General features: G+C 45.3%; 1 protein-coding gene across 4 annotated transcripts in view; it reads right to left on the minus strand.

Moving 5' to 3' along the window:
- Window positions 1–1,681: 1,681 nt before the first annotated feature.
- The window catches only part of ZNF512B (zinc finger protein 512B), a 72,406-nt gene continuing 60,552 nt past the window's right edge, over window positions 1,682–13,535 (minus strand). For 3 of the 4 annotated variants that reach the window (XM_073607412.1, XM_073607410.1, XM_073607409.1), the window contains 2 exons: window positions 11,973–12,071; window positions 1,682–6,435 (listed from right to left, as the gene is read on the minus strand). In XM_073607412.1, the coding sequence (XP_073463513.1) occupies window positions 6,157–6,435; window positions 11,973–12,071 (378 nt within the window). In that variant the 3' untranslated portion in view covers window positions 1,682–6,156. The remainder of the gene's footprint in view (window positions 6,436–11,972; window positions 12,072–13,535) is intronic. The other variant, XM_073607411.1, reaches the window with a different exon arrangement.

Here is a 13,535-nt window from a genome sequence, read left to right on the forward strand (position 1 = left end):
AGGCTGTATTTTACAATTTCCTTGCACATGATTGGGTATTCTTTGCAAAGTGAACTTTACCTCATTTGCTAAGCTCTGGAGCAACTGCACTTGCAGAGTGCAATTGCACGTTGCAAAGTGCACAGTCTATTTGCCCTTAGTAAATCAACCCCATGGCCTCCCTGGCTAGAAATTAACCATGCCGTTAGGTTAGACAGATCTTTACTCTCCCTAATGTGTTAGAGCAGCCTTTTTCAAACTTCTTAACACAAAGGAACCCTTGAAAAAATTTTCCAATCTCGGGGAACCTCTACTAAAATTGACTATACCTACAACTCATGGCATTAATGTGATGGTCAGTGGGAACTTACCGGAGAAGAAAAAATTGCTCATTGCTTAAGGAACCCCACAACCTCTGGAGGAACCCTAGTGTGATGGTCAGTGGGAAGAATGCTCCTTACACTTGTGGTCATTGGGAAGAATTACCCCCCTTACAGATAGCTAAAAAGATCAGTGGTGTCAGTGGGAACTTATCTGAGAGGTATAAATTGCTGATTGCTTAAGGAAACCCTAGCAACCTCAGGAAGAGTCCTAGGGATCCATGGATTCATGGAACCCAGGTTAAGAAACCCTGTGTTTGATAATCGGATTTGAATAGGCTGAGATGAGTCCCCCTTCTCTTGTTCCTTTCCTTTTTTTACTTCCTTCTAGTCCCCCCCCCCCCCAATTCTTTCCTCCTCTAATACCAATCCCCCGCCCTTGAGATCCCCATCACCTAACCTGTTGTTTTTCTCCTTCGCATTCTTATAACTAGCATGCTCCCTAAACTACCCTCCTCATCCTTCATGATGCTACGTGGATCACCATCATTTTATAAATATTGCCACCCTTTATCAATAACAGATAGTCTAGATTGGTGCAGAGGGTGATCTCCATCCCAAAGCTCATCCTTGGGTTGATCCGATATCTTGACCCTTTCTCCCATTTTGTTACCTATTCCTGTTATCGCCATGTTAGCAACCAGCTTACTGTCTCTTTTTATGTATATAGATCTGGGATTCTCAACCAAGGCTCTGTAAAACCCTAGGGTTCCTCCAGAGGTTGTTAGGGGTTCCTTGAGCTGTGGCTTATTGACCTGCCATATTATGGTGCCTCCATGGTTCCAGGTCCAGTGCCACTTGGCAGAACCAGTGGTATGACACCAATGAACATTTCGCTGTGTGTGGCATTCTGACTACCACTGTAAGAATTTAGTTCTTCCTACTGACCACCAATAGAAAGGACATTCTTCCTACTGACCTTTGATGAATTACATTTTTGCATGGGTTCCTCGAGACCTGAGAATTCTTTCAAAGGTTCCTCTTGGGTAAAAAGGTTGAGAATGGCTGATATGTATGTTAGAGTGTATCTTGCATACCTTTCTTTGCAATCTACATGCTTGCTCTCATTTTGTACAACATACAAATGGAATGTACACCTATGGTATCCATTGTCATCGTATTTTGGAGAAAAGAACCAATTGTAAAAGAAATATAATTATACAGACATGTGTTATTCTGAAATTTCAGAGCTGAATAGACAGCAAATGTCTTCCCAAATTACAAATACATAGTAAAAACCCCCATTCCAACTGCCAGGCTGGCATGGGGATATTGGGTGTTAATTCAGTCTTCATATTAAGGAACCAAAGCACTCAGAAACATTACAATATTAAATCATGTGAATTTATTGTAATATGAAGCCAGCTGCTACATGACAGATAAAGTATGACAAAGAACAGTCAGTAATCAGCAAACGTACTACAGAATTAAACCATAACATAGGCTAGTCCTGTACATTCAGCTTTGTTATGCTGTAGGCACCTACACACATATATTTCTACAGGTGTCTGTAAGTCTAGCCGTATACGAAGGTAAATATGTGCATAAAATGTAAATGTTGTGTACAGACGTGTGCAAAGGAAGCATCTATGCGAGTTTCAATAAACGCGTCTAGGTCAGCCATTTAGACTCGGCAATGATGGAGAAAATGTTTAATCACTGTCAATCTTTAAGTGAAGATAGCCATTTTGGAGCCTATCCATTCACTAGAGACCAGTGAAATCACTGGGAATGCAGCCTACCCATTCACTAGAGATTGGTGACATCACTGAGACTGTTTCCTATCCATTTACTAGAGGCCAGTAACCTCAATGGGAATGCAGCCTATGCATTTACTTGAGACCAGTGACCTCAATGCAGCCTATCCATTCACTAGAGACCAATGACCTTAATGAGAATGCAGCCTATCCATTCACTAGAGACTGGTGACATCACTGAGAATGCAGCCTATTCATTCACTAGAGACCGGTGACCTTAATGGGAATACAGCCTATGCATTTACTTGAGACCAGTGACCTCAATGGGAATGCAGCCTATCCATTCACTGGAGTCCAGTGACCTCAATGGGAATACAACCTATTAATTCATTAGAAATTGGTGACCTCAATGAGAATACAGCCTATCAATTCACTAGAAATCGGTGACCTCAATGAGAATGCAGCCTATGCATTCACTAGAGACCAGTAACCTCAATGAGAATGCAGCCTATTCATTCACTAGAGACCAGTAACCTCAATGAGAATGCAGCCTATGCATTCACTAGAGACCAGTAACCTCAATGGGAATGCAGCCTATCCATTCACTAGAGACCAGTGACCTCAACGGGAATACAACCTATCAATTCATTAGAAATCGGTGACCTCAATGAGAATACAGCCTATCAATTCACTAGAAATAGGTGACCTCAATGAGAATGCAGCCTATGCATTCACTAGAGACCAGTAACCTCAATGGGAATACAGTCTATCAATTCATTAGAAATCGGTTACCTCAAAGGGAATGCAGCCTATCAATTCACTAGAGACCAGTGACCTCAATGGGAATGCAGCCTATCCATTTACTACAGATCAGTAACCTCAATGAGAATACAGCCTATCAATTCACTAGAGACAAGTGACATCACTGAGAGTACAGCCTATCACCACATTGGCGATATTGTTTATTTACATAGCACCACCATATTCCACAGCACTGTACAAAGATTTCGTATTATCGCTGAATCCTATTGGACCAATAACCTGCAGTCACAATATGGCATCTTCCACAGTCTCACGTTAAATGGCTGACCTCGCCTTTTTTGAAACAGTAAATTATTTTCAGTAGGTGCAGTAACATCAACCTATTTACTATGTGCAGCTGTCTCCTGAGAACAGACTACTCACCAAGGCTCATTTACAAACATCAAAAAGGACCGCCAGGACACAGCGCCGTATTCTGGGTCAGGACTGTGCCCACCTCCTGGCGCCTGCGGACTCAGCACTTTTAAGTTAGTAAATGATCCTTACTGACTAATTAATAAGTGCTTATTGAATATATAAATTAAATATATCATAAAAATCTAAATCGCACTGAATAAAGAATTTACATCCTTTTTGTGGCTAGCAAACCCCTGTATGTACTGCAATCTGATATATTGTCATTATATGTACTTTCTGTTTTAAAGTGCAACTCCACAAGAAGCTTTTAGTGAGAAATGCAGAATAAGTGCAGTATTCACCAGTATAAATGTTTTCCTTAATTTTGCCTTTCTGTTGGATAGACTTTCCCCCTATGTCTATTAAAAAAAGAAAATCCCTATAGGGTTTCCATCTTATTTTTTTAAAGCCCAACTCCAGTCTTATTTTTGTTGCCTCTGTCCCTATTAGGGAGGATTAACCTTACTCCTCGGACAAGAAAAGTAGGGAATAACGGTCACCAGGACCCGCCTGATCGCGATTAGACAAGGTCCGTTGGAGCACTCCTGCTGGTCAATGGTCAGCTAGCAGTGCCTGTGCCACTGACCTAAGACTGACATCTGATCTGGGCTACTATGGGCAAGGCTCCCAATGGTCATGCAGCATGGCCTATGAGGCACCACATGACCCTCTTGTTTGCGGGTGGAATTTTGATTGCAGTACCAAGACCTGCCCATGCTTACACACGATCTATGCACAGTTACGCTAGCAAGGAATTTAAAGAGAACCAGTCACGTTGGGCTTATGCAAGAAAGAATATGCAATCCTAAATTATTACTAGTAAAGGTGTATCCATGTGGGTTACTGGAAGTCTAATTGGAGTTCATACCATTTTATCTCTTTATTGTCCTGTAAAAATACCTTAAAATACAATTTTCTGTCAGTCAAAATGGTGCTTCCTACCCCCACACTGTGGTGCTCTATGCTCGCATAAAAGGGGGGGAGAGAGAAAGGGGGGGGGAGAGGGGAAGATAAAGAGAGGGGTGAGAGAGAAAGAGGATGGCCACACACTGATCGAAATTTATCTGGTCCCTGTGTGGGGGAGGTGCAGCGTGATGCAGCGGCAGTAAACAGTCCAGTTGCAGAAACAGAACTGTAATTAAAGTTCGACAAAGCACAACTACCCAGCGGCAAGATAACCCAACCGGGCGCACTCACAGAATGTTGCTGTGAACAGTTCAACAGTAGGTCTCAGGTGCATTGTCAGCGCCTGTTCCAAAGGGGAATGTGGATGGGATGGATTGTCCCTGCTCTTTCCCTACTTGTCTGGAATCTCTCCCTGCTGCTAATACTTTCCCTGACAGACAGGTGACTTATCCCTACACTGCCCACAAGTCAAATGTGCAGCAAGTCTGGGAGCCAGGGCCTTAAATTGACTCTGGCTGACCCAAGATGGTCACCAGAGTCACATGGGGCACCAGCATCCAATCGGATAGCTTCCCCAGTGACCCAAGAATCACGAGGAACCATGTTCCGCTTGACTTTCTCTCCCTCTGCAATGCCGCTGTGGTTGAGCGCCACCTGTAGTGGAGGAAGTAGACTGCACCTGCCTATGCTTGCTGAACTGGCCGAATTTTGATCAGTGGCCTACTTTACTCTGGTGCCTACTGGACTGCACATTCATATTTCATTTCATACCATGCTTGTCGCATTTTTGTTGCAGCTTCCCTAGGGATGAATAATAAAAGGCAATTAAAACACACTGTGCTGCAACCACATGGCAGGAAAACACAAGGATGTACAGTATGTGGAACTTCTTTGCAGTAAGATGCTTGACTCAAATGCGGCAAAAGCTCCTCCTTCACCTGTAGAACTCCCAGTCCCAGCTGCCAGGAAGGGTTTGCATTGTGCGTATGATAAGCAGACAGAGCGAGGAGACGTCCTTTAGGAGAGAGGTGGAGCATGTGCATTCTTCTAACCAGCTTCTTTAGGTTGCTCGACTCCTGAGTTTGCATAACAGCATCAAATAACACAGCCCCGACAGCTTAAAATTGTTTTTTTCTTTCACTTGACACTGTTATGCAAACCCAGAAGCTGGGAGACAGTGTGTGATGCCATGCAAATGACAGGGCAGCAATAGCCAGACATCAACTGATGGCTGCACATCAAGCTAAAGAGTCGAATTCAAAACAAAAGAAAGATACATAAAGGGGAAAGAATACATCTTTCATATGCAAGTATGCACAGCTGTTATAATTTAGGACTTTGTATTCTGATTCATGCATAAGTCCAGTTGTCACAGGTTCTCTTATATTAGAAAGCCACTACATTACTTATTTACCCCATACTAGCTCAAGGATAGACTAAAGGGGGAAGAGATTGAGCTTTACTGCCTCAGATATACGCACACCAGTCATGGCATGACTGCTTCTATCAAAGCTTGACCACACAGGTGTTTTGCTTTATGACAGGATGGTCACAGACGTCCACATACACTCTCTCAGTCCAGCAATAGAGACTATTTCTACTCAACCAATGGTTCTCCTGATTATTGTGCTCATTTCTGAGCCCTTCAAACAGTCACAATCATCGGTGGTAACCCAAGTTTGGGTTCCTCTGATGGAACCGTTGAAGAATTGCTCATGTGACTTCTCATCAACTGCCGCTTATCCAGAAAGGACTGCGGCATCCTTTCCCACAGTCTAAAATATAATATTGACAGTATCATTTACATCTTCTTATTTCTCTATCCAGGTTATAAATCTGTAGAGCGATATTTATATCAATCTTATTTGGTCCTGTGCAAGGTGGCAAGAAGTGCATCAGTGTGAAAGCCTCGGAAACGCAATTTTCTGAAGGCTACAAAACTGGATTCTGGTATTGGCGCCATGCATCATATTCTGTTATTTCCCTCTCTTAAATGTGGCGACTTTCTCCAGGGGCTCCACATTATGTGCATTGGTAATAACGCTACCTGTTGCTGTGTTAGAGTGTGTATTCAGTGCAAGCAGAGTCTCTTTGTCCAGGGATGTGACAGTAGGGGTGGAACCGACCAAGCGTTTCTCCTCGATCTTCCTCATTTTCTTCTTGCCGGTCACTTCCATTGCTGACTTGCTAGAGGAGAAGTTCTGCTTTCTTTTCCTTTTAACAGCTGAAGAGACGGCAGAAACCCGGAACCAGTTCTGGGAATACAAAAAGATTTAGGCACTGCACTATGACAACACAACTATGGGACATCTGTAGGAGGTGTTATTTCTTCCTTTCAGTAGGAAGGATAGTTTAATATTCTCTTCCAGTGCCACCAGGGGCGCATGGACGGCGCCCCCCCTAATTCCTACTGCCGTCTCCCGATCCATGCGCCCAGCCCCTTTCAGGACGCCGCACACATGGACTCCTATGACAGTGTGGGAGGGGGTGTTTTTTTTTTTTTTTTTGAAGCCTGAAATGTGGCAAAAGGTTGAAAAGTTCAAGGGGGCCGAATACTTTCGCAAGCCACTGTACCCTGTTGTGTGACCATAGCAAATAATTTTCGCTATTTTTACACCACAGTGCCTCCCCACCAATCAGGAGGCAGGTCAGTGAGACCCGTTTCCCGATTGGCCAAAGCGCTGGGCATCCTCTTAGATGCCCGGCGCTTTGGAGGAAGAGACACACAGAGGAGGAAGATGGAGGATTGGACTCCTCCGCCGCCGCTGCTGACACAGGAGGAGAGGACCCAACAGTCCGGAATGGAGGAAGAGATGCACGGGAACCATGGAGGATGCAGGAGCTGTCGCCTGCCCATCCCACAGCTTGCTGCCGTCAACCGGATGGGATAAGTGCCGGTCTAATGGTGTGTGAGCGGTGGGGGGGGAGGGGGTCACAGTGGCTGCATATTATGGGCACAGAAGCTGCATATGGTGGGCACAGAAGATGAATATGATGGGCACAGAGGCTGCATATGATGGGCACAGAGGCTGTATATGATGTGCACAGAAGCTGCATATGGTGGGCACAGAAGCTGCATATGGTGGGCACAGAAGCTGCATATGGTGGGCACAATGGCTGCATATGATGGGCACAGTGGCTGCATATGATGGGCAAAGTGGGTGCATTTTATGAGTGCAGTGGCTGCAATTGATGGCACAGTGAGGATGCAATTGATGGGTTTTTTCAGTGTTTTTCAGTTTGTCTGCGCCCCCCCCCCCAAAAAATCTTTGAGCACCATACAAAATGTCTTGCCTAGACTGGCTTAGCCCCTTCCTGCCCACCCTTTAAAAGTTCTTAATGCCCAGGGGGTGGGAAGGATTAACAATCATGTGACCACTGTGATTGGTTGTCAGTGGTCACATGATCGGAAGCCAGTCCAACCGGCTACCAATGTTTTTGAGCAGGCTTGGTCTTTGTGCTGAGAGTGCGCTCCCAGCACATAAACATTGCCCACCCAGCGATGTAAATGTGCGGCATGTGTGCGTCAAAGCCCAGCTTTTTGCTGCCACGCGTATGGGCTACTGGGGCTTAAAGGGTTTAAATATTGATGACCTACACTCAATTTCAACAATGATTCTAAGGTGTATCTCCTAAGTTCTATCTCCTACAGTACATTCAGGCCCTCTCTTCCTGTTGCCTCCCCTTTTCGCCTCTATTATCGGCAATTACCTACTGTCAAAATGACAGCCCAGAATTGCCATGTATTACATAGCAGGAGCGGCTGTCAAAATGCAGCTGCTGTGTAAGAGAAAACTCGCAAATTGGCTACACGTATCTTTGAGGAATACAATCCGAAGAGTCTTGCCCAGAACGGATTAACCCCTTCCTGCCCACCCTGGCATACCTACCTAAGTTCTTATCACCAAGGGCGTGAGAAGGATCGACGATCATGTGACCACTGCGATTAGTTGTCACAGTTGTCACATGAACGGAAGCCAGTCCCACCAGCTTCCAATGTTTTCAAGCAGGCTTGGTCTTTGTGCTGAGAGCAGCCTCCCAGCACATAAACATTGCCCACCCAGTGATGCATATGTGCGGCGTGTGGGCCCTAAAGCCCAGCTTCTTGCCAACAAACATGTGGGTTATTGGGGCGTAAAGGGGTTAAATATTGATATTATACTCAACAACACTTCAACAATGATTCTAATGCCGCGTACACACGGTCGGACTTTTCGTCTACAAAAGTCCGACAGCCTGTCCGACAGACTTTCGACGGACTTTTGTCGGACTTGCGGCAGACTTTCTTACGAACGGACTTGCCTACATACGATCACACAAAAGTCCGACGGATTCGTACGTGATGACGTACACCGGACTAAAATAAGGAAGTTGATAGCCAGTAGCCAATAGCTGCCCTAGCGTGGGTTTTTGTCCGTCGGACTAGCACACAGACGAGCGGATTTCTGGGTCTGGCGTAGTTACGACGTAAAGATTTGAAGCATGTTTCAAATCTAAAGTCCATCAGATTTGAGGCTGGAACAGTCCGCTGAAAGTCCGCTGAAAGTCCGGGGAAGCCCACACACGATTGGATTGTCAGCCAGCTTTAGTCCATCGGCGTCCGTCGGACTTTTGTAGAGGAAGAGTCCGACCGTGTGTACGCGGCATAAGGTGTATCCTTTACGTTCAATCCCCCAAGTTGTGCTCCTCCCTTTCTGTTGCCTCCCCCTTTCGCCTCTCTTATTGGCAATTACCTACTGTCAAAATGACAGCCGAGAATTCCCATGTATTACATAGCAGGAACGGCTGTCAAAATGCAGCTGCAGAGTAAAATAATACTTGCAGATCAGCTGCACGTGTCTTTGAGTAATACAGTGCAATAATGTATTGTTTAGAGATGCACCGCAATTTTGTTGGTCGAAAATGTTGTTTTCGTCATTTTGCCAAGAAAAGTGTGCCGACAATGGCAATTTTGTTGTGACTTTACTGCGTATTTTTCACGATTTTACTGTGTTTAGGGTGTGTTTTTCATTGGTCATGTGTCATCTCTGCGGATTCGGCACCGCATCTAAATTGCAACCCGTCCATGCAAACCGCTTGCTGAGTGTGTATTAAATTAACGACACCCCGCAATCAGTTTGCAAAATGCAGCTGGTTTTCCGGAACGGATTGTATGGATGTGAACACCCATGCGATCTGATTCTGGTGTGGACAAAAATAGGGTCCTGCACCAGTTTGGTGCGAATGCGGTGCGATTTGAGCCATACAAATCCATAGCTCAAATCACACCCCAGAGACGCCGTATGTAATTCGCACAGGAATGTGCTGTGATCCGGTGCAAATTACATGCGGTGTCCCGCACCGCAACAGTGTGAAACCGGGCTAACACCACAATGGAAGAGCAATGGACCAGTGTGAAGACATACATAGAATTTAAAGGGATGCGTTTTTCTTGAGCTTTTCTTGCGCTAAAGGTGCCGATATTGGCAATAACTTTATATTAATTTAAATTTATGATATTCATTAAAAAGTCGACTATGGTACAATTATATTTAAAAATATCTATTTTTTTTTTTAAAAACTGTAATTTTCGGTTTTGGCCAAGAGCATCCTGAATTTTTGGTACCAAAATTCCCATTCGGTGCACCTCTATTATTGTTACATTATATTTACCATTTCATTCAAAACTTTTTTTTTTTCTACAGCTTACAAAAAAATGAAATAATTTTTGCAAGACGGCATTGCCAATAGAAAGCCCAGTTTGAAAGCCCTCAAAAAACAATACATGTTTAAATAAAAAGTTATCACCACATCAACAGTCCCATTACAGAAATGTACACATTGCTCTGGTTCATAAGGAGTATAAAGGTATGAGAGCTGAATATTTGGAGAAACAATCACCAAAACAAACACTTTGGATTCCAAGATCAGCGTGCGGCCATCTTTATTATGCTCTGAGTTAACCATACAATAACAGATTGCTCACCAACAACTGACAACGAGAGACCTTTATATGCTTGTTTGGTTCACTGCTCCAAGTAGTTACCATTTTAGATTTTTAAAAAATTTTTTTATTCCCAAGCATGCACGGTGAAGGGACAGACTAATTTACTATGGAGGTAAAAGGAAAATGTTGAATGTTCTTTTTCAACCATTATTCAAACACGCTAGAACATCTCTGTGGCCTGTAAAGGAGACCACTGACCCTCATAAGTGATTACCACTCATGTGTTGACCCCAATGTGGCAGACCCAACCGGGACAGGGGCTTTTGGAGGGGACTGCAGGCTGCTAACCTCTTGCCTAATGACTATGGGCCCTGGCTTTTGAGAGGGCACTATTCTTTGGGAGACCTTTGGAGTAGTTTTACTTTGGATTCAAGTCCATGTCTCCACAAAACACACAGACTCTGGGAACTGGAGGACCTGGGTACAGATTTGGGGCCTCTATATCAGTGGTGGTGCGTCCATAAAGGGCGCAGGAGCACCGCCCCCCTCTTCTGTCACTCTCTAATCACCATAGATAGATTCATGCATTGCATGAATCTATCTATGGTCGCTGCTGACACCCCCTATTCAGGTATCCGGTCCCTTTTCGGTCACCGGGCACCTGAATTACAGCGGTGGGGGTGTTTTTTGTAAGCACCTGATTAGAGCCTTAGGCTCTAATAGGCGTCCAAAAAAGTGAGTAGCGGGCGCAACGCTGTGCGTTCCTTGTCACTCAGCTCAATGTTAGCAAAGCCGAAGGAATGCGCTTTGCTAACATTGACCCGCCTCTCAGCCAGTTTGCCGGGTCTGTTACCGGTCCCTGATTGGCTGAAACGTCAGGCGCTGTGATTGGATGCCTATCAGGCGTCCAATCATAGGAGATGATGGGAGGAGAGGAGGACGGGAGAAGAGACATGGAGAGAAGACGCATGGAGGGGAGAAGACGCATGGAGGGGAGAAGACACATGGAAGACACCGCTCGCCGTCACCCGCTGCCCCACTGAGACAGGGTAAGTGCCGGGCAGATGGCGAGCGGGCAGGAGATCACAGTGGCAGCATTGGATGGCACAGTAGCAGCATTGGATGGCACAGTGGCAGCATTGGCAGCATTTGATGGCACGGTGGCAGCATTTGATGGCACAGTGGCAGCATTTGATGGCACGGTGGCAGCATTTGATGGCACGGTGGCAGCATTTGATGGCACAGTGGCAGCATTTGATGGGCACAGTGGCAGCATTTGATGGGCACAGTGGCAGCATTTAATGGGCACAGTGGCAGCATTTAATGGCACAGTGGCAGCATTTAATGGGCACAGTGGCAGCATTTAATGGCACAGTGGCAGCATTTAATGGCACAGTGGCAGCGTTTGATGGGCACAGTGGCTGCAACTGATGAGCACAGTGGCTGCATTTGATGGCACAGTGGCTGCAATTGATGACCACAGTGGCTGCGTTTGATGGCACAGTGGCTGCAATTGATGACCACAGTGGCTGCGTTTGATGGCACAGTGGCTGCATTTGATGGCACAGTGGCTGCATTTGATGGCACAGTGGCTGCATTTGATGGCACAGTGGCACCGTTCCTATCCCAACATCTTGTCTGTGTATGATGCTTGGGGTAAAAGGGCTGGTATTAGCTCTCGGTCTGCTACAAAGGTTTGAAGGGCAGGAGGCACTGTTTGGAGGAAGCACCCAAGCTGGCTAAGTGGTCTGTCACACCCAACACAACCTAGTGGGTACAAGCCGCCTTTTACTAATAGAGTGGTAGGTTATCTGGCCTATAGAATGGTCAGTGGGAATATATAGGATAAAAGAGTTTCCTCCTCACCTGTGAGTGTGTCTTTACGATGTGGTACTTCACTCCACTCTCAGAACTGAACTCCTTCTGGCACAGGAGACATCGGTATTTGCCCACTAAGTACTCACCCTGCAAGACACAAAGCAGCTGGAGGCCAAACTCTCAGAGAGGCACAATTGCAAACATACAAAGCTTGATGTTAGAATTGGCCTTCTGCTGACATTTCTTTTAGAAATCGTCAATGTCCTGGTTGTCATGCTCATTCCCTGGTTTCATTGCTTAGTGAGATCGCAATGACAGCCCAGAAACTCGCAATTTTTAAAAGTGGATCAGTACTCCAACACTTAAAGTGACTGTAAAGTTTTTTTGTTTTTTTTTGACAAGAGAAGCATGGGAATGTTTTTTTTTGTAATCATACTTACCTAGGTGGATGCTGCATCTGTTCCCTGCCGGCTTTAAGACTGAAAACTGAGTGATCAAACACCACCGATCCATGAGCAGAGAGCGCTGGGCTGTGGAGGGGGGCGGGAGCAGCCAGCTCAGTCTCCCAGCAGCTCGCTGAGAGGCTGAGCCGGATGCCGGTCCAGGCATGTGGGCAGATCCCGACCATATGGTCGTGATCTTTCCTGAGCCTGGACCGGCTCTGTGACGTCAGCCGACAGCGGCTTTAGACCGATGTCTGCTGAAAACGGGTCACAAGAGTGCAGTACAGCCAAGCGAGCTTTGTATGTACTTCTCCTTTAATTACAAACATGTCATACTTACCTGCTCTGTGTAATGGTTTTGCACAGAGCAACCCCGATCTGCCTCTTCTGGGTTCCCCCGCTGGTGCACTGGGCTCCTTCTCTTCTCTGTGTGTCATCATAAAAAGCAGCTTCTTATGGTGGCACACCTGCAGGCTTGATCCTGAGCCGCACTGTGTGTGTCCATTGACACACAGAGCTTGGCTTGGCCTTGCCCCCCCATTGTCCCTGCTCCCTCGTCACTGGATATGACTGACAGCAGCAGGAGCCCTTCAGTGAGGAGAAAGAGAGAGCTGCGCCGCTGCTCTCAAGCTCAGCGCTGGATCGAGATTGGGCTCAGGTAAGTTATTTTGGGGGGAGGGTAAGTTATTATGAGAGAGTGAGAGTGATAACACCAAATTTAACACACCTGCTCCCCATTCACACCTGAGACCTTGTAACACTAACGAGTCACATGACACCAGGGAGGGAAAATGACTAATTGGACCCAATTTGGACAATTTCACTTAGGGGTGTACTCACTTTTGTTGCCAGCAGTTTAGACATTAATGGCTGTGTGTTGAGTTATTTTGAGGGGACAGCAAATTTACACTGTTATACAAGCTGTACACTAACTACTTTATATTGTAGCAAAGTGTCATTTCTTCAGTGTTGTCACATGAAAAGATAGAATAAAATATTTACAAAAATGTGAGGGGTCTACTCACTTTTGTGAGATACTGTGTGTATATATATATATATATATATATATATATATATATATATATATATATATATATATATATATATATATTTATAAGTAAAACTACCAGGGGCCTTTTGCTGACTACATCCACCAATAATGAGGACA

Source organism: Aquarana catesbeiana, linkage group LG12 (genome assembly GCF_042186555.1).
Source record: "Aquarana catesbeiana isolate 2022-GZ linkage group LG12, ASM4218655v1, whole genome shotgun sequence".
Classification (NCBI taxonomy): Eukaryota; Metazoa; Chordata; class Amphibia; order Anura; family Ranidae; genus Aquarana; species Aquarana catesbeiana.